This window comes from Zalophus californianus, chromosome 5 (assembly GCF_009762305.2).
Source record: "Zalophus californianus isolate mZalCal1 chromosome 5, mZalCal1.pri.v2, whole genome shotgun sequence".
NCBI lineage: Eukaryota > Metazoa > Chordata > Mammalia > Carnivora > Otariidae > Zalophus > Zalophus californianus.
This window is the reverse complement of record NC_045599.1, coordinates 6,505,218-6,531,320: the sequence shown is the minus strand read 5'-3', so window position 1 is coordinate 6,531,320 and position 26,103 is coordinate 6,505,218. Positions and strand designations below refer to the sequence as shown.

Here is a 26,103-nt window from a genome sequence, read left to right as displayed (position 1 = left end):
ATCATCACCCCTACCTGAAAAGGAGCCTGGAGAAAGTCGTCCCCCTACGAGCCCAGGAAGAGGAACTCCACCACGGATGCACGATTACAAACTGGGAGAGGACACTAGTCTGGCCTCAGCCTCTTTACCTAGCTCACTACCCCCTGTGCCATTCATAGAGAAACCACTGAAGATGCAGGAAAGCAGTTTAGTACAGCCTAGAGCAGCGAATCAACTTCACTTCTCTCTGGTTTTTTCGGTTCGTAATCTACTGGCATTGATCTCTGAGAACACTGTTTTCTCCAAAATCTGCAGGCTGGAGACCCAAGGAATAGCACTGATGCTGGGGTTGAAGTCTGAATGCTCAATGCTGGCAGAATTCCTCTTGGCTCAGGGGAGGTCAGTCTGTCTGGTCTACGCATGCCTCCGATTAATTGGATGAGGACCACCGCCATTATGGAGGGCAATCTGCTTTCATCTATCAATTTAAATGCTAATCTCTCATCCAGAAACACCCTCACAGAAACATCCAGAAGGATGTGTGGCCACATATCTGAGCACCATGGCCCGCTAAAACGACACATAAAATCAATCACATCCTCCAAGGCCAGCTTTTAATACTTTATATTTCTTGTCTAAAGTGGAAGGAAGAGGGGTATGGGGGGGGAAGGAAGGTCAAGGCTGGGTTCAAATCCCTAATCTTACTCTGAACTCCAGTCTCATTTGTAAAATGTGAATAAGAATGTTTACCTTAAGTAATTCTGTAAAGATTAGATGCTGTGTATGTGAGACACCTAGACCTATGGCTGACTCATAAAGGTCGGCAATTATTAACATTTCAACTTGAAAAGAAAGTCTGCTAAACACTTTGTGTTTCTTTTTACAGCTGCTTCTTACTTGGAGGTGACTCTTGACATTTTCCGTTTTCCCTCTGAAGTTTAGCAGTGTCTCAGCAGGAAGGTTCCTGCTCTCATGCAGTGTCACCATCTCCTGGTACTCAAGTCGCCATCAGTCAGCTACGTCCTACTTTTCCATGAGCCATCACTGAGGACCCATGTAATGTCACATGTTTGAACAACTTACATAGGCACTCCAGGGAAAATCCAAGGGGAAAGAGGAGTGAGAAAGAATCGCCTTATAAATAAAGAAAGGTGGGAGCTAGCAGGAAATGATGCAAGAAGAAAAGTAAATAGAAATCAGATTTTCTACTAATTTCCTTTGTGTTCTTACACCATTTCAGAAATTAGCATCTACATCGATGCCTGATTGGATGATGAACCAATTTTTCTGATCCTCTCATTCAACAAACCTGCAGACTTCTTTATTGGGGGGTGGGTGTTGAGGAAGTTTTAAAAGTGGGCCAAATACAGCCACTTTGAAAAACAGTGTGGAGGTGCCTCAGAAAATTAAAAATAGAGCTACCCTGTGACCCAGCAATTGCACTCCTGGGTATTTACCCCAAAGACACAGATGTAGTGAAAAGAAGGGCCACATGCACCCCAATGTTCATAGCAGCAATGTCCACAATAGCCAAACTGTGGAAAGAGCTGAGATGCCCTTCAACAGATGAATGGATAAAGAAGATGTGGTCCATATATACAATGGAATATTACTCAGCCATCAGAAAGGATGAATACCCAACTTTTACATCAACATGGATGGGACTGGAGGAGACTATGCTAAGTGAAATAAGTCAAGCAGAGAAAGTCAATTATCATATGGTTTCACTTATTTGTGGAACATAAGCAATAGCATGGAGGACATTAGGAGAAGGAAGGGAAAAATGAGGTGGGGGAATCAGAGGGAGAGATGAAGCATGAGAGACTATGGACTCTGAGAAACAAACAGGGTTTTAGAGGGGAGGGGGGATTGGTTAGCCAGGTGATGGGTCTTAAGGAGGGCACGTACTGCATGGAGCACTGGGTGTTATATGAAAACAATGAATCGTGGTTCACTACAACAAAAACTAATGATGTATGTTGACTAACATAAATAAAATAAAATAAAATAAAATAATAAAATAAAATAAAATAATAAAATAAAATAAAATAAATAAAATAAAATATAAAATAAAATAAAATAAAAAAATAAAAAATAAAATAAAATAAAATAAAATAATAAAATAAAATAAAATAAATAAAATAAAATAAATAAAATAAAATAAAATAAAATAAATAAAATAAAATAAAAAAATAAAATAAAATAAAATAAATAAGATAAAATAAAATAAAATAAAATAAAAAATAAAATAAATAAAATAAAATAAAATAAAATAAAATAAAATAAAAGTGGGCCAAAGCCACATGGGAACACATGTGAACATAAGTGAAATGATCTTCCATACGTTGAGCATGGCTGAGGGCTTAGAGTAGGGAACGTGTAAGTTATCAAACTCCTCCTTTGAGCCTTGGTCTCCTGGTTATGCAACTGGCTGAGCCACTTTCCAAAAAGACCCAAACACACTGGCTTTAACGAGACTGACTCTCCAAGGTCACTGGGCAATGATGCTGACGTGTTGGCTTCCCATCGTCAATACATGATATCTACCCGTGGGCTCAAGAGCCACTCCAGTTGTCCCTTTTCCCAGCCAGGTGCAAGAAGTAAAGGAAGCAGAGGACTATGAGATTTATTTTCAGGGAATCACCTGAGAGTTGCCGTTTTCTGCTCACATTATGTTGGCCAGAAGCTTGAGGGAAGCTGAACAGGTGCCCTGCCCAAACTCTGCTGGGTGGGGTCTGATTGCTCAGTGAAGAAGGTGAGCCCAGGTGCCTTGGAGTGGTCAGTAGTTTCTGCTGTACCTGGTTCTTTGGAGGTGATTCAGCTCCCCCTGGAGAGGCTGTCAGACCTCTTGGGCAACCCCCCAATTCCGCCCTCTAAGAAAGAAGTCCTACTTGCGTCTGTTTGAGAGCACTATCTAAATTTCTATCTGAAAAAAAAAGTTTCTACACATAAACATTTTACAGATTCGTGTGTCGAGGCAGGAAGAAAAGCTCAAATCAATGAAATGACTTAGCCAGAGGCACTGGTTACATCCGGAGCTGGCCCCCACCGTTCTGACAAGCAGAACCCGAGGTAAGAGGGTAGGTAACTGTCCAGAGCCAGGCCGCACCTCCTCACACATGAAGCTCATTTGCTCTGCCACCCAATCCCTCTCCCACACTCATACCAAAGAGTTCTCGATCTCCCGAGAAACTAAGAATTCCAACGTTGAAAAATCCCATCTTGCTCTGAGTGCAGTCACCAGGGGTGGTGAGCAGAATCAGGGAAGTGGAAAGATACACGTGCGGGCTTAGGCCATCTCGATTTTGCTAACCGGTGCTTATGGACGCTAGTCTCCTACCCTCCTAAGGAGACTGGGAGGCAGGGTCCTTATCCTCACGTGTTGGCTGGAATAGCTTGAAGTTTTCCCACACAGGAACTTCAGGGGCTGGAGGAGACGTCCCAGGGACATGGCCTTGACCTGTTAGAAACTATGCTAGTATCTGCTCCAGTCTCTTAATGCAGGGTTTGGACGAAGTGGTTGTGTGCCAAGAGTAGCTCTGCAGGGCTCACAGTGCCCACCCCCACTTCCATATCTGGGATCTTTGTGGGTGGGCCCCAGAACAGCTCGGCCCTTAGAATAGGGAGACTGAATCCAGCCCAGGTCTTCTCTGCTCGCAGCCCCACACATCCCTGCCTTCTCCTAAGCTCCTCCGCTGGGATGGAATCTTTCCTGCCCTGCACAAGCTGGGAGACGAGGAGCCTTGGTGGCCATCACCCATCTTCTTGGTCGTCCTTCCATTTTTACAAATTAGAATGGGCTTGTAGTCACAACCCGGATCCCCAAGCTTCCTAGAGCGGCCGAGCAGGGCGCAGGACCCCAGGTCACACTTCTGGAGGCCCCTGACTGCTTTGGCTGGGTTGTGGGTTTGAGCTCCGACTGCAGAGCATGGCCGGGGTTGGGGCCTGGCAGGCCGCAGAGCTTTGCAGAGGCACCAATCCAAGCTGTCTTTGGAGCTCTAGCCCCCTGCCTAGTATACCTCACTCCCCAACTCTTCTCCATACCCCAGCTCCAACCCCTGCCCTGTCCCTGGAGCACTTTCCTTCTCTCTTTTACACACGTCCTTGACCCACCCCAGTTACCATGTGTATTTGCTGGTGCAGCCTCTTTCTAGCAGTGTGTCTGCCTATAACTTTCTTCTTCCTCCTTGGCTCGACTAATGCCTCCTCAGCCTCAGCCTCAGCCTCAGCTGTCAACTACAACACTGCTTCTGCATTGTGCCCTTCCCTGAGCCCCCAGACCAGGTCAATCTCCACTCCCTCCCATCTCTGGACTTCTACCAAAGTGAGGCCCCAGCTCATGTGGAGTCTGATTGTGGAAAGAGGCAGAGGAATAGAGAAGTAGTTTGCTGGCACAGCAGAGTGAAGGCAAGGCTGACTCAACACTGGCTTCAAGGCCAGCAGGTTGGAAAGCAGAAGCTTAAGTGCCAGTGGAGAGAAGAAAGCTGAAGAAGCTGGTGAGGGCAGCAGAGTTGGAGAAGGAGCCCTGGTTTAAAAAGGCAACAAGAGAGAAAGGAAAGTATGCCCAGCAAGACAAAGAGGCAGGTATCATAGGCATCCCTAGTGCACCTGCCCTGTACCTGTTGTCCAATAAATGTTCGAAGGGAGAAGGTGAAAAACTATGGTTGCCTATTTCAGAGGACCTCAGTCTTCTTAGAGAAGTAGGAGGCTTAGGTCTTATAAAATTTGGGCATTGGGAGTCAAGGGCCTATGAAGAAATATTCTCACTTGTTGATGTATTAGTTAGGATTGACTGACTACTGAAGGGTCAACTAATAAAAAAAAGTAGACCCAAAATGCAAGGCTCTAAAATGTAGTCTCTGTGTTACAGAATTTTAATTTTTGCTCACTTAGTAGTCCAGGATGGGTATTCAGGTCAGTATTTACCCAGGCCCCCCGTCCTCTAAGGTCCCAAGGAAGCAGAAAGAATAGGAGGAGCATGCAAAGGAGGTTCTTGCAGGCCTGGTATGGAAAGAACACACACTTACACTCATCTTCCTTTTGAGGGGCCTCACCCATTTGCAGAAAAAGACTGGAAAATGTAGTCTAGCTGTGTGCCCCTAGAAGGAAGAACAGAGTTTGGTGGACAGCTAGTGGTCTTCACTATGGTAGGCAGAGTAATAGACCCCAAAGTTGTCCTAATCCTCAGAATCTGTGAATATATTGCCTCACGTGGCAAAATGGACTTTGCCGATGTTTAGGATCTTGAAATGAGGGTGTTATTCTGGATTATCCCAGTGGCCCAATGTAATCATGAGGGTTCTTATAAGTGAAAGAGGGAGTCAAAATTGATGCAGCATGAGAAAGTCTTGTCTGGTCATTGTTGGCTTTGAAGATGGAAGGGGGCCATATGAGCAGGAAGCAGACAGTCTGGATTGGATTCTCCTCTACAGCCTCCAGAAAGAATGCAACTTCTGCTGACATCTTGATGTTAGGCCTAAGATACCCATTTTGGACTTCTGGTCTCCAGAACTCTGAGATAATAAATTTATGTTGTTTTAAGCCACCAAATTGTGGCAATGGGAAACTAATACAACCACGTTTAGTACTTCCTTTTTTAAAGACACGACCTACTGGTAGTAGGAAGCATCATTTTAAATTCTTTTTTTTTTTTAATATGTTATGTTAGTCACCATACCATCACCAGTTTTCGATGTAGTGATCCATGATTCATTGTTTTCGTACAAAACCCAGTGCTCCATGTAGTACATGCCCTCCTTAATACCCATCACTGGACATTATTTTAAATTCTAAGAAAATAAGACTACGTCTTCATCTTCCACCTTGTGCACAAGCCTACTGACTACTGCATGAGCAATCAGGGGCCAGTCAGGCTGGTGGACTTTAATGTGGAGAGGCTCTAGAACAGTGGTTCTCAAAATGTGGTCCCTGGACTGGCAGAATCTGAATCAACTGAGAATTTTCTGCAAATTCTTAGCCACTCCCTAAATCAGCTCTAGGACCCAGTAGTCTGTGTTTTAACAAGCCCACCACATGATTCTGACACTTGTGCAAGCTTGAGAACCACTGTTCTAGGATGGGAGCACTGTTCTAGATTGAAGGAGACCAAAAAAATGCAGAAACTAAGTTAACAATGCAGGATTCTGAACTGAATATTTTTATTCCAAAGGACATTACTGGGACAATTAAAGAAACTTGGATGGGGTCAGGACATTGGATGGTAGTACTGAGTCAATGTTAATTTTCTGGTTTTGATGATTTTATGGTGGTGATGTAGAAGATCCTTGCTTGTAGGAAATATACACTAAAAGTATTCAAAGGTGATGGGGTGTCTGGTCAGCCACTTAGCTTTCAAATGGTTCAGGAAGAAAAGGAGTTTTATATTGTACTTTCCATTTTACTTTGAGACAGTTTCAAGATTTAAAAAACCAGTATAGAGCACTTGGATGGCTCTGTCGTTAAGCGTCTGCCTTCGGCTCAGGTCATGATCCCAGGGTCCTGGGATTGAGCCCCGTATCAGGCTCCCTGCTCAGTGGGAAGCCTGCCTCTCCCTCTCCCATTCCCCCTGCTTGTGTTCCCTCTCTCGCTGTGTCTCTCTCTGTCAAATAAATAAATAAAAAATCTTTAAAAAAAAAACCCAGCATATACCATTTTTCAAATATCAGCTTGTCAAAGATGAAAAATGTTGATAATACCTAGTGTTGGTGAAGGTGTGGGGAAATAGAAAGTTCTATACACTACTGTTGGAAGTATAAGTTGTTGCAATATTTTTGGATAGCAAGTTTATACTATCAAAAATTTAAGGCAAATTTTGACTCAACAATTCTGTCTTTAGAAATGTAACCTTCAAATATAGCCAATGATATTATAATAGTGTTGTATGGTGATACTTGTGGTAAGCATATCACAAGATATAAACTTGTCAAATCATGTTGTACTCCTCAAACTAATGTAACATTGTGTGTCAACTATACTCAGATAAAAAATTTTTTAAAAACCAAAAAAAAGAGTTTAATTTCTATGATTCTAAAAAAAAAGAAAAAAAAATAAATGTATCCTTCAGATAAATTTCTGTAAGGGTGAGAAAATATATTTTATTGCAAAACTGCTTATACTAGCAAAAAAACTGGAAACAACCCAAATGTTTTTCACTGGGAACTGGTTCAGTTATGGTATAACTATACAGTAAGTTACTAGGAAGCCCTTAGAAAGAACACAAAAGATGTCTATGTCCTTTTGCAGAAAGGAGAACCACCACATTAATGCATGTATGGTAAGCTTCCTTTCTGTGAAAAATTGAAAGCAAAAGTTTGGAAGCAAAAGTGCCCCTTTTGAACAATGCGAAGTGCCATCTCAATTATACTTCCCTTCATGTGCTCCCTGGTGCTGCTGGGTCTGGTTCAGGACCAGTGAGAACCTCTTGTCTGTACAAATTCTTGAAAGTATAACTGTACAGATTATTGGTTTGGATTCCAAAACAGTTATCTTGAGTTTAAAATGGTTGTGTCCTGACCAAAAAAAAAGCTCTAGATCTGGTCAGATCCTAGCCACTTAGGGACCCTGGGCACCAAGGTGAACATCCCTGTGATGTACTGAATCCTGCCCAGATGCTATCTTGCTTCTGATAAGATTTTGAAGCTGGCTGGGGCACCTGGGTGGCTCAGTCATTGAGCGACTGCCTTCGGCTCAGGTCATGATCTCAGGGTTCTGGGATCGAGCCCCACGTTGGGCTCCATGCTCAGCAGGGAGTCTGCTTCTCCCTCTGCCTGCCCCTCCCGCTGCTTGTGCTTGCTCTCTCCCCCTCTCTCTGTGTGTGTCAAATAAATAAATAAAATCTTTAAAAAATATATTTTGAAGCTGGTTAACTAAACGAGGAACTTATTCTAACCCTACAATGGGTGTATGTTTGTGGTACCTTCACACCAGTCTGCAGCCCACCTGAAATACTGCAGTTTGGGACTGGCTAAAAGAGGTAAGCGGAGATCCCCAGATGGAGGCCCCATTTAGTCATCAAGACTATGTTCTGTGCAGAAGTTCTAGGATGGTGTTTGTCTGCTATCTCCTCCCCCTGACTGATTAGGCACTAAGGCACTGTTAGTCTTGGAGAATGGTCTAAGTCAAGGGCTGGTGTGCCCAAGGGCAGATCTCTGCAGAGGCCACGAGAGGGTCAGTCGACTTCAGAGAGGGCTAAGGGGCTGGGGGATGAGGAAGGCCCTGAGGTTGCTCCTCAAAGCCCCACTAGTCATCATTTCTCCAGACAGAATAAACTAGGTAACATCCAAGATTCTAGATGTGGGGGGAAGTGAGAGCAGAACTGGGCAATGATGTAACTCTTCCTCTTAAAGGTAGCTTAAAAAACACTTTTTTTTTTTTTTTTTTGATGGGGAGGAGGGTAGTAAGATCACAGGAAGAAATGTTAGTCAGAGTATTGCTATTATAGTATTTCTGTTGTAACATACCTTTATCTTTATCTTTAGAGGAAAAAAACCCTCCTGATAAGGAAGGTGGAACCTAGGAGCTCCAAGGTTTGTGCTCACTGAAGTGTCTTGTTTTGTTTTGTTTTAATTGTATCTTCAGACGACGGGCTCTAAGAAATAACTTTTTTTTTTGAATAAGTGACTTGGAAAATTTTAAATATGTAATTGAAACAGCTTCAAGATGACTTAACTATTAGTAGATAACTAACATATGTATCTCAGATATTGTTTTGTGGAAGAAGAAAGGGAACTTGCTTGAGGACAGGCCAACTGAAACAAAATTGGGAGGATGGCAGTGTTACCCCCAAAAAATGTTATCCAAAAATTATTTACTAAGTCTAGGAGTCTTTGAGAAGGGATTCTTGTTTTTCAGTTTGTGTTCACTTTAGACTCCTAGCTTTAGACAATAAATTTTGTAGCTCCTGAATCAAGTTCCCTTTTGCTGAAAGTTAACAAAATATAAAGGAGATCTGTAGGCAGTGAAAAAAAAATTTGTAGAAAGTTTAGGGCCCGGGGTTGAGAGCTTGGCAGATAGCAGTGTATCCGTCAAGTTCCAACTAGGAAACAGAAACCACTCTAAGTGTTTGGGCAGCGGGAATCTAATACAGAGAATTTGTGACACACTCAGAGATCAGCATCAGAGAAAGCCCCTGCCAGATCAGATATCTGTATCATCAGATAGCTTTTAAAATAATGTTTAAGCAAATAATGTTTAAGCAAAATAAAGAGACATATTTGGCATACTATAAAAAAGGAAACAAATGGAAAGTCTCTAACTGAAAAATAGGATATCTGTTTAATGGCAGATTACACAGCTAACGAGAGACTTAGTGAACTAAAATGTAAGTTATATCCAGAATGAAGCCTGGGCAGGGAGGCAGGAACAAAGGGATGAAAGTGAGAGGTTGAGGTTACTGCTTAACCGTAGGGGTTATGGCGATAAGGTCTAATACACCTTCCCTGGAGTCACAGAAGGAAAGAGAAAGAGAATGAGGGCACCCAACGGCTGAGAATTTACCCAAGCTGAAGATACGGATCCACAAATTTAAAAGCCCAAAGAATCTGAAGCAGCATTACTATAAAAAAAAAATCCACACCTAAACATACCATAGTAAAACTGGAATAAACCAAAGACACAGGAAAAAAACTTAAAAAGAATGCATTAAACAGAAAGATGAACAGCCAACTGCTCACTGACCAGTGCGGAGGTCAGACGGTGGTGGCTTGACACCTCTACTATGACAAAAGAGGCTCAACCTAGAACTTTATCCCTGGGGAAAAATATCTTTTAAGAATGAGGTGGAATAAAGTAATTTTTAGGCAAACAAAAATTGGAAGGTGTTACCTTTAAAAGGACAGAATGTCCTAAAGGATGTTTTTCAGACAGAAGAAAGGAAAATGACCCCATATGGAAAGTTGAGGAGGCAGAGAAGTAAGGAGTAAATATAAAGATAAATCTCAATAAACATTTAGTATAGAAAACAGTAATACTGTATTTCAATACATATCCATACACCTTTATATGTACATAATGAAAGTTCACAAAAACAATAGCATATAAAATGACAGGTAAATGAAGTTAAAGTATTCTAAGATCCTTTCATTGTCTAGTATGAAGATAAAAGTGTCAATTAACATTAGGCTTTGATAAATCAAGAATGGATCTTTTAAGTCCTTGGCCAGTAAAAGAAGAGAAAAAGTGTGTAACTTCCAAACCAACAGAGGGAAAAGTAGAATAATAGATTAATTGTAATAGAATCTTAACGGAAGATTTCTAACCCAATCTGAAAGAAGTCAAGAGAAGAGATCACAGGGGCGCCTGGGTGGCTCAGTTGGTTCAGCGTCTGCCTTTGGCTCAGGTCATGATCTCAGGGTCCTGGGATCAGGGCCCCCATCAGGCTCCCCGCAGCAAGGAACCTGCTTCTCCCTCTCCTCTGCCCCTCCCCCTCTGCTCGTGCTCGGTCTCTCACTTTCTCTCTCTCTCAAATAAATGAATAAAATCTTAAAAAAAAAAAAAGAAGAGATGACATAACCTAGGTCAGGAAAGCAGTGAATAAGATTTAAGCCCAACCGTAATGGAAATTATACATGGAAGGCCTAATGTTCCTGTTAAAAGAAATTATCAGACTAGATTTAAAGCACAACATGTTATTTCCAAAAGACACATATCCAAGAGACACATCTAAACACATCTTTGGGCTTTTAAATCTAGTGAAAGAATAGAAAGAGATATGCCACGTAACAGCAATATTTTTGATGTTATTAATATCAGAAAAAAATAGACTTTAAATAAGAAAAGGCATTACTACAGATAGAGGCTTTCTTCTTACAATTTCAATTCACCAGGAAGATATAACAATTCTATATTTACATGCATCTAATAACATGGCCTCAGATATATAAAGCAAACTTCACAGATCTATAAGTGGAAATTATTAAATTAAATCAATTACCTCATTAATTGACAGAAAGCAGATAAAAATCCATTAAGAATAGAGAAGATCTGAACAATGCATTACAGACTTGATCTAATGCTTTATCTAGATGAGTGCACCCAGCATCCGCAGAACACACATTCTTTTCTGGTGACCATGGAAGCTTCACTGAGATCAAACACGTGTTGGGCCATAAGCAGATTCCAACAAATGTCAAAGGGTAGCAATCGTGCAGATATGTTTTCTGACCACAGTGTGATAATAGAATATAACTAGGAAGGCCATGTACATTTTAAAAATTAAAAGTACACTTCTAGGGCGCCTGGGTGGCTCAGTTGGTTAAGTGACTGCCTTCGGCTCAGGTCATGATCCTGGAGTCCCAGGATCGAGTCCCGGCATTGGGCTCCCTGCTCAGCAGGGAGTCTGCTTCTCCCTCTGACCCTCTTCCCTCTCGTGCTCTCTGTCTCTCATTCTCTCTTTCTCAAATAAATAAATAAAATCTTTTTTAAAAAAAGTATACTTCTAAATACTCTATGGGATCTGTTGTGATCATTTGTGATTTTTATTCTTTCTTTATTACACCAGAGGTTTATCAATTTTAATACTTTTTCCAAAACACCAACCTAACTTTTGATCCTTTCTATTGTGTCGTTTTGTTTCATTAATCTTTGCTCTTATTTTTATCTCAACTTTAAAAAACAAAACAGATCACTAGTCAATTTAACAAGGATGTTCGTATAGAGATTTGCAAAATACAAAATGCTTTTTCATGAATCCTTAAAGCAACCTTGTGAGTTGGATCATTTCCCTCATTTTACAGATGGGGAAATTATAGACAGGAAAATTCATAGTTGTTGCATACACTGGAATGCTGGCCCTTAAGTTTATATCCAAGACCAGAGGAACTTCTGCTCTCCTCCAGGGCTTTGCCCTGCCAACCCCTGGACCTCTTCTTATGCTTTGAGATCTTAAGGGACACTCACCCCCAAACAGCCATGGTTAAGATGGTGGAGGTTTGACTCCCACCAACCCTTTCTGTATTAATTTCCAGCCCATCTATTGCCAGGAAAACAGGGGGACGGGGGAGAAGCAAAATGCACATAGTAGGAGTGGGCAGGATGCCTAAGCTGGAGAAGCAAGTGTGAATCAGCCCTGGTCCCATCCAACACTCTTGGTCACTGGAGGAGCTGGAAGCTTCTTCTGCTGACCTTTACCAGCCTGAAAAAGCAAAGCATCTTTGCTTAGAAACAATGGATTGCTTGCTTAGAAGCAAGATGCAGCTGAGTAACGAGATCCAAACAATCATTTTTCTCGAATCTCATCTTAGGTTATACCTGTGTGTGGGGTGGTCCTTGGAATATTTTCTTGGCTTTCAGATGAGGCTGCCTTCCACTACCTGACGGTCTGGTCGCTAGAGTCCTGGGACAGGGGCCACCACATGGCAAGACTTACTTCACACACCTTTATGCTAAAGCTTCACATTCCAGGCACATTTCTAAGGCCTCTAAACACTAACTTCTCCAACTCGCTACTATTATTACTCCAATAAGAGACAGCTGAGGACACACAACATAAAACAGAAGACTTAATTACTTGCCTAAAGTCATCTGGGATAAGGGAAAGAGCCCTTGTTTGCATCTGGGCTTTGTGGTGGAAAGACCACATTTTGGCTACAATACTTTGTAGTCTCTCTACATGGGATTCACACAAACTCCTTCCTGAGTATAACCGATACTCTCCACAGTCTGAGAACTGCCAGGTCTAAATGGGAACACCCTGTAGAAAGAATTGTGTTAAAATTTGTGACTTCTTTCTCCATGTCTCCAGGCTGGGGCACTCAGCTGGGGCTGGAGAAGAGGCATGGAGAAACTTCCCAGTCTGAGTAATCCCCTGGAAGGGGTTATACCCAGTTTTTCAAGGTCCTGAGGCAGACTTCAGGTCCCCACTCAGCTAACTGGTCCTCAGCTGACCATCTCTCGTTTTTTAATCCCATGAGGGAAAAGTTCCCTTGCATTGCATGACTGGTACTCAGTACCACTTCACCCCTAGAGTGTCCATACATAAACACAGATGAAATTATTTTTCAGGTTTTCACTTTCAAATTCACTAATAGAGAGTGCATGCCTATGGAAGGTTTTTCGATACTTACTATTGATTAAGATTTCTCCTTTCTGTTTTCCTCTCCCTCCTCTCTCCTCTTGCTTCTTCTTCGAGTTCCCTAAGGACTGAACTCACTCCATAGTCTTTCCCATACACTCCACATCTATAAGATATGAGACCCTTAGTAAGTTTTGGTAAGTTACATTTTCCTAGGATTTTTTTTAAAATTTCATATAACATTTCTAACTTATTGTAATAAAATTATAATATAATTAATCTTATTGTTTTAATACCTGTAGCATTTGTAACATCAAACTTTAGAAATTCTCTGAGACTTAGGGCCTGGGTATTTATTCAAATGGTTGCAACAAGGAAAATTCTCAAAGGAACTGTCTCTCCAAACACGAGGAATGAGATGGGTTTTATAGTGGAAATAAACTAAAGCAACAGTGTTCACTGCAGTTTTGGTGGGCTTTGGTTATGTAGGTGGTAATCTTTCAGAAATGGATTGTGTTTGTGATTTGGCTCACTTATGTTACAACCTGTTCTCAGAATTGTTGACTCAAGGAATTTAGAGGGAGTGGGTTATTCTCTCAGTAGTAGGGAGTGAAGAGGTCGGTGCATGTTCACAGAGTAGAAAATTTTACAGTTCTCCTTATTCCCTTTTATTCCTGACTTTGGTTTTCTTTTTTCTTTGATCAATCTCACCAAAGGGTTGTCAGTTTTATTAGTCTTTTCCAACACACACATGCATTTGGTTTTGTTGATCCTCTATATTGTGTTTGTTTTCCTATTTCATAAAGGTCTACCTTTTATTACTTTCTTATTTTAACTTTTTTGGGATTTATTTTGATTGTTCTTTTTTCGATGGTACTTAGGTGATTAATTGCTAGGTTTTCTGATTTTCTAAAATATCTTTTTAGGCTATAAATGTCTCTCTAAGCACTGCTTAAGCAATATCCCACTGGTCTTGATTACAGTGGTCAAAATATTTTCTTCCTTGAGCCATGATTAAGAAAAGTATTTGTAAATTTCTGAATATAATGGGGATGGCTTAAGTATCTTTTTATTATTAATTTCTAACTGAATTGCATAGTCAAGCTAACATACTCTGTATGATTTTAATTCTTTAAAATTTGTTATGGTTTACTTTATGATCCAGCATATGATCAATTCCTGCCCCAGCTTGAGATATAATTGACATGTAACATTGTGTAGGTCAATTTTTGAAAATGTTTCATGTGTGCTTGAAAAAAAATGTGTATCGTTAACACGATGGTGCAGGGTTCCATGTATTAGAGTACTTACTAAATCAGTGTTCAAATGTGTAACTTTACTAATTTTTAATATTCTTGTCCTATTAATTACTGAGAGGTATCAAAAAATCTCCCATCATGATTGTGGATTTTATATTTCTCCTTTGAGTTCTGCACATATTTGCCAACTCTGAGCTATGTTACTAGGTAGATACTAACTCAAAACTGTTATATCTTTCCAGTATGTTCTCTTCCCTGGACATTTTGTCTTAATGTAATAAATGATTCCCTTTATCTGTAGGAATAGTTTATGACTTAAAGTATCTATTTCATCTAATATTAGTAGAGCTACACCAGTTTCTATGGATTACTATTTGCTTCAAATAATTTTTCTATTCTTTTACTTCCAAATCTTGAGTCTTCTCATATTTAAAGTGAGTCTCTTGTACACAGTATACAATGGAGTTTTATATTTTTGTTTGCTACAGTGTGAATGTTCGTATACCCCACAAATTCACGTTGGAATCCTAATGCTCAGTGTGGTAGTGTTAAGAGGTTGAGAATTGGGAAGTGATTAAGTCATGCAAATGGAGCCCTGATAAATGGGATCAGTGCTATTATATGAGACCCCAAAGAACTTCCCAGCTCTTTCCACCACATAAGGGTACGATTAGAAATCTGCAACCTGGGGGCGCCTGGGTGGCTCAGTCGTTAAGCGTCTGCCTTCAGCTCAGGTCATGATCCCAGGGTCCTGGGACTGAGCCTCGAATCGGGCTCCCTGCTCAGCTCGGAGCCTGCTTCTCCCTCTCCCTCTGCCTGCCACTACCCCTGCTTGTGTTCCCTATCTAATAAAATCTTTAAAAAATTAAATGTGTAGACTTGGGGCGCCTGGGTGACTCAGTCGTTAAGTGTCTGCCTTCGGCTCAGGTCATGACCCCAGGGCCCCGGGATCGGAGCCCTGCATCGGGCCCCCTGCTCCGCAGGAAGCCCGCTCCTCCCTCTCCCACTCCCCCTGCTTGTGTTCCTTCTCTCGCTGTGTCTCTGTCAAATAAATAAGTAAAATCTTTAAAAAAAATAAAAGATAAATGAACGTGTAGACTTGTGTTTTTCATCAGCTCTGGAAAATTCTCAGCCCCAGTCCCTTTGGCCCTTTTCTTCTTTCCTTGCCTTCTGAGACTGTGACTTTACGTGTATTTATATGTAAAACTTCCCAATGAAATCTTCCCTTCTCTATTTTCCCATATTTTTCTAACCCCATGCTGCATTCTGGATAATTTTTTCACCTTTATCTTTCAGTTCACCAATTCTATTTTTAATTTTGTCACAATCTGTAGCCAAACGCATCTTTAAATATTTCAAAAAGTTTAAAATTTTTAAATAAAAAATTAAAAAAAACCCATATATCTGATAATATGTGAAGTCTACATCAATCTGTTCTAGTTTTGTCATGTTGCCTTTCCCCCTTGTGCCTGGTTGTCTTTGCTTACTTACTAACCAGTCGCTCCTGAAAAATTACCTTTAAAATTTCCCTGAGGTCTAGATTGAAGAAGTCCTCTTCCAGAGGTGCCTTGTATTGCTTTGGCCAGGGCTCAGGTTGTGTTTACCTGGGTCATAAGGGACCACAAGGTGTTAGGGACATTTTCTTTTCCCTTTTTCTACTGCTCTGCTCAGTTACAAGGCCAATGTCTCTACAGCCCCCTGGGACTGAGGGATGGTTTCTCTTGAGGTTGTAGCACTTTGGTAACCCAGATTAACTTCAGAAAGTTCTCGTAGAAGATTCACCACCTCAGGTGGGCCTGGCCCTGACTTTGTCTTTCTCACTCCCTGTGGCTGGTTAAATGGGACCCAGCTGTGCAGCATCAGCTAACAGGTTAGGACAGAAGTTGCTTTAGCGTTCCCTTCTCTGATGACAGGATCTCATTTTTAAACTATCCTGTTTAAACCACAGGCTTTTTATCTTCAATGCTCTTTTGAGAGGAAGGGGTGGAATGCTATTTACATTTTTAAAAATGAAGTCTTTCATTGTTGTTGGTATGATATTGACCCAAGTAACCTACCTATCTTTACCAGAAGGTACTGTCCTGCCTTCTCCATGTTGTTTTTTCTCCTTTCCAGACTTTGAGGTTTTCCAGTCCAGATCTTTACTTTATGTACTTGACTTCTATCCTTCTGGTCTGCCCATGACATTGTACCATACATAGTTAACAAAATCCAGAGCTAAGAGCATCTTGACCTCCTCAGAAATAATACCAAGCACTTTAGGCCACTTTCATGCAGATCTTCCAGCTTCCAATTTAACCAACTATGGTCTAACATTTCAATTCTATCTTTAGTCCTTTGAATTAGACTCTGCCTTTTTGAAAAAGTGTTTTGATTTACCTACATGTTGGCAAGTTTAATTCTCTTCTTGTGCATCAGGCACTTTCTCTGGAAAGAGGTGGGGGATGGTACTCCTGAAACACACTCCAGGCCTGAGATAAGCCTGAACAGCTCATTGAATCTGTACCACAGTCTACCTGGCACAAGTGGAAATCATGAGATCAGCTTAAGCAGCATGTTACCGGCCCTAGGTGGACTGGAGGCCTGTTTCCTGTGGGTCAGTCAGTGGAGGCCTCAGTAGGAGCGTGTCCTACTGCTCAGAAGGCTGGAGCACTTGGAATCCCCATTTGAGTGGTAGCCACCCTTTCTCATTATTTCATGTTTCTCTCCCAATTGTAGGTGGTACATTAGGTCCAGGTGGAGCTCACGTACATGGGTGTGTGTGCATGGAGGAGTGATGCTCAAGCCACGGGTGGCCTCAAGTAAATGAAAGATTGATAATACCTGGTAACTCCTTGGAATTGATATTCTATGGCCTTCCTTTCTGCCCACTATGCACTAACCCTGGAACGACCAGCCCCTTTTGAAGATGTGTGAGCTTTTTTGATGAGGCTTTTAATCAGACCATCCTATTTCCCCCTCCTCCCTCTTTAAAAACCCAACTGTCCCACCCAGATATCACCACTGCCTCCCTCCTCCCCATTGGTGGTGGTCACTGTCCTCTCAACACTGCAGTGTTTGGTTCAGCATCCATTAGTGTGGTTTTGCTTGTGGACCTTCTCCCTTACCTATCCTTTATTTACTCCCGCTGCCTAGCTCCTAGGACAGGGGATTGTGCCTAGCAGATCCTCAACGAGTATTTGCTGAATCCATCAATCCAAGTCTGTGGAGAGGGCCAGTGTTCTGAGAAGGACAGAACAAGTGTGGCTGTGGCGTTCCAAAGGGGAGCCGAGTGGCAGAAATGCTCTTTCCCTCCCCCTTTCCATCAAAACTTACTGGTGGAGGCTTGGAGAAAAGTGGAAGAACTATACCCCTAGAGAAAGTCATGGAAACTATGGGAGGCTAGAACGGGGCTAGAGACAAATCCTAGAGAGCCAGGAAACTATCTAGGTAGAGACTGCTCTCTGGGAAGGAGAGTGGATTTTGGAGCCAGCGAGACAGGACTAGGATTCAGCCTCTATAGGCAGGTGCCGTCCAGAGTATTCTTGGACAGCTTACTCGACTCTCAGAAGACTCTCCTTTTACCCTTTGAGTCACCTAGCTAACAGCTTTAACACATAAACAACATTTTGTTAAATTCTGTCCCCAAAAGAACGATTTCTCTGAGGTGACACATCAGTCCCACAGCCTGCCCACTTCCAGGAGCTATGATCCAGGCCCAGTATGAGGATCAATCCATTCTGCACTTCTCCCGGTAAAGACGCCACCTAATTTCTTGTGAAACCGGAGCTACTAGCCCTATGGGAAAGTCCCCTGCTGCACTCCCTGCTTTGCATTTGGTCTCACTTACTCAACAAAGATAGGACAAATTGTTTTCTCTGTGTACTGCTCCATCTAAAGTCAGTCAGAGCCTGTTTTCTTTTGAGGAATTTCTTTATTGGAGTTCCACCTTAACCTCACCGTGACTGTCTGGCCCTTCATGGCCAAGACAGAGTGGGCCCTGAACAAAGTATTCATAACATTTTACAACAGACAATACACACGTGTAGTGCATGAAATCTTCACAGTAACACATTCCAAAACAATCAAACATTTAACAGACTATTAAGAAGCATGAATTTCCTCCAATCCCTCCAATTATCAATAGCTACTTAGCTTTCTAGCTCTTCCAATAAAATCACTTTCTTAGCATTCCTATTCACAGGAATCCCTGAATCAATTATTTTTGTGTAGGTGCAAATTCATGTCAAAGACGTGTTCCATTAGTTATTTAGTGTGCTGAATTTCTGTCTATGGTAGAACCTGGTATTTGTAGCATAATATGTGAGGTCTTCACTCATCACACTTCATTCATTGAGGGGGATCATTTGAAATTTTTTAAGTTTTGCCCATTCAACCAGTGTATTACATTACAACCGTATAGTTCAATCAACTTACATTGTTTTTAAATGACTATTTCCTGCTAGATTCATGTCTATACTTTTTACTCTTCCTACAACAAAATCCAATTTTCTTTCAAAATTTATCATCACCCCTCACAAATTATTCAATTATATCAAATTTGTACTTCATGATCACTACTATTAAATAAATTTATGTTCCCTGAAGCTTCTCTCTCCCTGAATGTGCCTGTTGGGAGGCTCTCCTTGTATTTTTTCCCACTGACCAATGTATAATTAGGATTCAAAGCTATACCTGAATTTCCCCATTTATATTCACAGAATTTACCCAAGTAATGAACTTTCTGTTGGTAACTATATGACTTCTAAGTGAAATCCCTTCCTCATCCATGTGTTTTTATGTCCAGAAAGGTCTGCTTATTTTGAAGGTTTTTAAATCACTTTGTCACGTTGATAGGTATTATCCCCAGTATAAACTATTTTGTGTTCCATAAAGGCTCAACTACCTTGACATTGGAGGCTTCCTTGCTGGCTATAATGAAGATCACACCAAAGAGTACTTGTAGTTTCCTTTATGCTATGTCAATTACAAGCCATGAACAAAGAGCTCAGATATTCATACATTCATAAGGTTTTTCTTCCATTTGAGTTGAGACTTGGTAAGCTCTGCCTCCTATAGACATGCTCATTTTGGTCCCATCCCGAGCATTCCCTCCCTCGTGAGTTCTCTTCTGTGATATGTCGCTGTGACTTCCCATACTTGTCACATTTAAAGATTCCTCTCCAGCATGGGTTCTTTTATGCTTGGTGAGATTTGATCTGATATTAAAAGCCTTCCCACACTCATTACATCGGTATGGCTTCTTTCCAGTGTGGATCCTTTTATGTTGGTCAAGAACTGATCTGTAATTGAAGGATTTCCCACACTCGCAATTATAGGGCTGCTGCCCACGGTGGACGCTTTTATGGTTAATAAGACTTGAGTGGGAGATGTATGCTTTCCCACACTCATCACATTCATAGGGTTTCTCGCCTGTGTGAATCCTTTTATGCACTGTGAGGCCTGAGCTGTTCCTGAAAGCCTTTCCACACCTATCACATATGTAAGGTTTTTCCCCTGTGTGGATCCTCTTGTGTTGAGAAAGGAGTGAACTGTAATTGAAAGATTTCCCACACTCAATACATTTGAAGGGTTTCTCCCCAAGATGGACTCTCTTATGGCTTATAAGAGTTCTGCTTGAGAAAAAAGCTTTTCCACATTCATCACATGTGTAGGGTGTCTTGCCAGGGTGGGTACTTTTATGGTTAATAAGGCTTGAGTGTGAGATGTAGGCTTTTCCACACACATCACATCCATAGGGCTTCTCCCCAGTATGGATTCTTTTATGCACTTTAAGGCTTGAGTTGTTTCTGAAGACCTTCTCACACCTGTCGCATTCATAAGGTTTCTCTCTAGTGTGGACCCTTTTGTGTTGAGAAAGGAGTGAGGTGTAATTAAAAGATTTCTCACATACATCACATTTGTAGGGCTTCTCCCCAAGGTGAATTTTTTTGTGGTTTATAAGGGTTCGGTATGTGATGAAGGCTTTTTCACACTCATCACACTTGTAGGGCTTTTCCCCAGGGTGTACACTTTTATGATTTATAAGGCTTGAGAGTGAGATGTAGGCTTTCCCACATTCTTCACATTTGTAAGGTCTCTCCCCAGTGTGGATCCGTTTGTGCACTTTAAGGCCTGAATTATTTCTGAAGGCTTTTCCACACTCATCACACCCAAAAGGTTTCTCCCTTGTATGAATCCTTTTATGTTGCTCAAGGGCAGAGCTGTAATTGAAAGATTTCTCACAATAGGTACATTTATAGGGCTTTTCCCCAAGATGGATTCCTTTGTGGTTTTTAAGGCTAGAGCGTGAGATATAGGCTTTCCCACACACGTCACACTTATATGGTTTTTCCCCAGTATGGAGCCTCCTGTGGACCTTTAGGCCTGAATTGTTCCTGAAAGTTTTCCCACACAAATCACATACATAAGGTCTCTCTCCAGTATGAATGGTTTTATGTTGAAGAAGAAGTGAGTTATAGCTGAAGGATTTTCCACACTCCTTACATTCATGAGCTTTCTTCCCAGGGTGAATGCTTTTATGAACTGCGAGGCCTGAGCTATAGCTGAACGCTTTGCCACAGACCTCACACTTGTAGGGTTTCTCTCCTGTGTGGATCCTTTTGTGCACTATAAGGCCTGAGCTGTTCCTGAAGGCCTTCCCACATTCATCACATTCATAAGGTTTCTCTCCAGTGTGGATCACTTTATGCTGAATGAGGAGAGAGCTATAATTAAACGATTTCTCACACTCATCACATTTATAAGGTTTATCCCCAAAGTGGATGCTTTTATGGTTTAGAAGTGTTCTGCAAGTGATGAAAGCCTTCCCACACTCATCGCATTCATAAGGTTTCTCGCCTGTGTGGATCCTCTTATGGACCCTAAGGCCGGAGCTATTACTGAACGTTTTCCCACAGATGTCACATTCGTAGGGCTTCTCCCCTGTGTGAATCCTTTTGTGGACTCTGAGACCAGAGCTGTTCCTGAAAGCTTTCCCACACTCACCACATTCATAGGGCTTTTCTCCTGTGTGGATCCTCTTATGCTGGTCCAAAACTGAGCTATAATTGAAGGATTTCCCACACTCATCACACTTACAGTTCTTCTCCCCAGAATGGGTGCTTTTGTGGTTTATAAGGCTGGAGTAGGACATGTAGGCTTTCCCACATTCCTCACACTTATACGGCTTCTCCCCAGTATGGATCCGTTTGTGGACTCGAAGGCTCGAGCTGCTCCGGAAAGTCCCTCCACAGTCATCACACTCGTAGCGTTTTTCCCCCGTGTGCATAATTTTATGTTGAACAAGGCGGGAATTATATTTGAACGATTTCCCACACTCATCACATTTGTGTGATTTCTTAACAGCAATGGTTTTCTGCTGTAGACCAGGGTGAGAGGTTCCATTAATGTTCTCCACACATTTGTCTTGTTCACTGCTTATCTGTTCTATAGGGACAGTCTGGTGTATAACATGTTTTGAACTTGGACGTAAGCTTTTTTCAGACTCCTCGTCTTCCTGTTCTGTCTTTATATTTGCTGTGTTCTTGGCTTTGCCAATCTTTTCCTTGATGCCACTTTTGTCTTCCTTCATTCTTTTTCCCTCAGGATTTTCCAGTTGATTCTCTACCTTGCTATTCCAATCACAAGTTTCACCAACCTTATATTCCTGTATACGATCCTTGTGAAGACCTTCCACTTTTGGCCACATAGATTCTGCATTTCCAACATTTTCGTACTTTTCAGTTGATTTCTCATCCTCAGTGCCCCTCGTCTTCAAATGTGACACTAAACCAAGAAAATGAAAATGATACCTGTTCACTTTGAATAGAGGAAACTGGAAGAATTACACCCAAATTTACTCATTCACGTGACAAATGTTTATTGACTGCATGCTGTGTGATTAAGTACCATTTTTAACTGCAGGGGATACAAGAGGGGACATGCCAAAATTTCTGCCCCTATGGAGCTAATGTTAAAATGTTAGAGCCCTGGATTTTCAATGGAACAAAGAGTTTTTCTATTCTTGTTTAACGGTTTAGCGTGAGGGCAAGTTGAAATGGGTTGAAATGATGCACAGAACCAAGGACAACACTGATCAGTTTTTGGAAACGACCACCTGGTCATGAAAAAACAAAAAGAAGAAATCTCTGAATAAGAGGGAACAGAAAAATTAATAAGACAAAAGAGACATAATGAGCAGAACTAAAGAGGCAAAGCTAAAAGAGGGAAGAAGTCAGTAGCTAAGTGGTGGCAGTGGGGCGATGGTAATGAAAGCATGGAGAGAGTCATGACAGACCTGAGAAATAAGGCAGACTGCAGCTTCCTGGGGTGGGTCTGGCCTCCTGGGCTTCCCCTCCAAGGAAAACCTGACCCTGGAAAGTGGGGAGTCAGGGAGGTAATCTATATGAAGAGCATGCTCCAGCATGCCAGGCAAAGAGGCTTCCATTCCCACTTGATGAACAAGCTAACTGCAATCAGAGCATATTGAAGATTAGAAGATAAAATACAAACCACCAAGCAAAGGAAATACTACTACAGGGTTCAAATACCCAGCTGCATGACCCTGAGTTATTTAGTGTTGTGAACAACACCTACTACTTGGTGAGTTCTACATGCATAATTATTACTATTTATTATTTGAGGCTGGGTTATTTGATCAGGGTAGGAACCTAGGTATAAAGCACAGGACTCAGGAAAGGTAAACTCCTTCCTAAAACAGATTTTAGGGCTCAGGTGGGGATTCTTTGTTCCCCCTGAAAGCATCCACTTGTCTCTACTACTTTGGGCACAGCAGTCCATGTTGCTTAAATGTGAGAGCTCTACTGGGCAGGCAGTGGAATTCCATAACCATCAACAGCAACATGCCTTTTATCTGTGCTCTCAATCCTGCACATCGGGGCCCATGCTGTCTTCATTCCCTTTGGCCTTGGCCCCTCCACCTCTATTCATCCTCAGTCCTCAGGAGAGAAAGATGTTCAAATTCCTACAGCCATAAAACCAAATCCTCTAAAATAAACATACAAGGGACACCTGGCTGGCTGTCGGTAGAGCATGAGACTCTCGGTCTCAGGGTCATGAGTTCAAGCCCTATGTTGGGCCTGGAGCCTACTTAAAATTAAAAAAAATAAACAAAAATTGAGAGAGAGAAACATAAAAGGGCTGTGAGTGGGGACTAGCCACATTAGGTATTGAAATATACCACAAGGCCTCTAACTAAAGCAGCATGGTACCAGTGTATAGACAAAAGGAACAGAAAAGAAAGTCCAGAAATACTACTAATGACCCACAGAAATCAAGCACATGATAAAGATGATAGATCAAATTATTGGGGCAAAGATGGTCTTTGGAACAGTGTTGGAAACAACTATAAAGCCATTCTTTACACCACACTCAAGAATATAACTCCAAATGGAGCAGAGCTCTAAATATAAAAACGTGTTGCCATACAAATACTAGAAGAAAATATGAGTGAATGCTTCCTGTGTAGAGAAAAAGTTTTCAAACTATGACTCACATGCAGTAAAAGAGGATCGATAAATTTGACTGTGTAAATATAAATTACATGGCAAAAATGCTATAAGCAAAATTGAGAAATGACAAATGAAAGAAAATATTTGCAACGTGCATCATTTATATAATAGCTAATATCCTTTATATAAACATTTTTCAAAAGTTGAAAAAATAGACTAAAATTCCTATAGAAAAATGTGCAAGAGATATAAACAGACAACTCACAAAAAGAAATATTAAAATGTCCCTTAAACATGTTTTCAATTCCACTCATAAGAGAAATGCAAATAAGAACTACATTAAGATACCACTTCTCATCTGTCATATTAAAAGAATGACAACACACTCTGTTGGGGAGGCTGTGGCGGAAACAGACACTCTCATATATTAACAGGACTGCAAAGTGGCATAACTCCTGCCAATATCTAAGTGAACTGTATGCATTTACACTTCAATCCAGAAATCCCATCTAGGAATTTATACTGACAATCTATTTCCAACAATACAAAAAAGTATATGTGCACAAAACTATGCATGGTAGCATTCATTGTAACTAGACAATCTAGGAAACTACCTGAGTGTCGCAGCACAGAAGACTGGTTAAATAAACTACGGCACATATATGCAATGGAGTACTAAGCAAGAATGAGGAACATCTCTATCAGTTGATTGAGAAGGAGCAATTTCCAGGATACCATGTAAACAGAAAAAGAGCATATATGCTATGCTTTATGTATGAAAGAAAAATAAGAAAACAAACATATAACTGCTTATCTTTACAGTAATAAGAGAAACCAGAAATCAATAAAGCCCCATTACCTGTAAGTGGTGGAGTGGGGAGAACAGAGCAAAGGGATAGGGAAGAGAGACACTCTAAGTACATATTTTTGCATAGTTTTTACTATGGAAGCATGATAATGTTCTGCATATTCAAAGAATAAAATTAAATCAATGAGAATTGGAAAAAGGAAAAGCAGCTAAACCCCAAAGCAAACAGAAACAAATAAACTCATAGGAAGGGAACAAAAAGAAACAAAGAACTAACCCGTAATTTAGGCATATAATATCACAGAATATGTAACCATATACTATATTCTCTCAGTCTTGGCAAGGCTGGAGGGGGTGGTACAGAAGCCCTGAAAACAATGGAATTTTTAAGCAGCTTTGTTTTCTGCAGAGGTATGGACAAAGTAATTTGAAAGAATTTTAGATGTGTTGAGGGACTGAGTAAATGTGTTGATTTTGTTGCAAGCCAGGGCTCTCCTGGAGAAAGAAACATAAATATGGAATAGGGGAAGGCAAGAAAGAACCCTGGGCGGATGAATCAGAGGTTACGCAGGATTTCTAAATTACATGTGTGCGTGCACATGTCTACACATTCACATGTATGTATACTCGTATGTGTGTATATGTACACATATTCCCTAGCTCTCTGCTGAAAAGCTAAGAAGCAAAAAACACCTAAGTAGTAATAAGCACATCCAGCACCCTGTTCTTGATCTCCCATTGCCTACTAAAAGGAAACAGAGCTCCTCAGAGAAATGGCAGATTCTAGGCTGTGGCAGGATACACACAAAATGAGTTCTTCTCTTTCCTTACCCTTCCACATCCACAAGAGCCCTAAGACCAGCTGATTCTATTACCTCAACAGTTCTCAAGTCCCTATCCCTAATTCTATTCCCACTGCTAAAGGCCTTAGTTTAAGCCTTCCTAAAGTATCCTTCTGAATTTCTGCCATAGTCTCCCTACCTTAAGTTTTGAAAAATGCACACCTGGTCACTCCCCAATATCAAGTCTTCCCAGGCTACTTAGTGTGGCACTTGGAGCCTTCTGCATCTGGCCACCTTACTGGACACTAAATGGGCCATGCTAACCCATCCCTCACTGCTACTGCATTCACTGATCCTTGGCCCGGCTGGACCTTTCCCCTGACTTTGATAGGCTAATGCTTCATCCACTTCACACTGTCTGGGATTCCTTGTGTGGCTACTGACTGGTCTGGTCTGCATGAAATCACAAATATTTCACTGCGTACCCTTCTGACCTAGGTAGACACCAGAAGCCTTCCTGTTTCAGGTGTGCTTAAATTAACCTCTTGTTTGGATGGAGGCACAGTGTACTATGACCCGATGTAGTTCACCCAACCTCTTAATGACTGAACTCAAAGCAAATATAAATGTGCTTCTTCACTGAAAATTGATGGTTTGCAATGAGATTCATATTAATCAATGCTGAGTCTAAGAAAAGGTCAGTGAAAACATAGGCAGAGAAGTGCCAAGACATAAAAAGCCAGAAATAGGATAAATGCTGCTGCTATGGTCTGAATGTTTGTGTCCCCTCCTCCCAAATCCATGTTACAATCCT

General features: G+C 41.3%; 1 protein-coding gene across 12 annotated transcripts in view; it reads right to left on the bottom strand.

The window, feature by feature from the left end:
• The window catches only part of ZFP62 (ZFP62 zinc finger protein), a 53,816-nt gene that overhangs the window by 8,581 nt on the left and 19,132 nt on the right, over positions 1 to 26,103 (bottom strand). For 6 of the 12 annotated variants that reach the window (XM_027605294.1, XM_027605293.2, XM_027605287.1 and 3 more), the window contains one exon: positions 18,145 to 22,014. In XM_027605294.1, coding sequence (XP_027461095.1) covers positions 19,235 to 21,937 — 2,703 coding nt within the window. In that variant the 5' untranslated portion in view covers positions 21,938 to 22,014 and the 3' untranslated portion in view covers positions 18,145 to 19,234. Of the gene's footprint in view, positions 1 to 11,289; positions 12,110 to 13,040; positions 13,155 to 18,144; positions 22,015 to 22,525; positions 22,698 to 26,103 lie in introns of those variants that run through there. The other 6 variants (XR_003522033.1, XR_003522030.1, XR_003522032.1 and 3 more) reach the window with 3 other exon arrangements.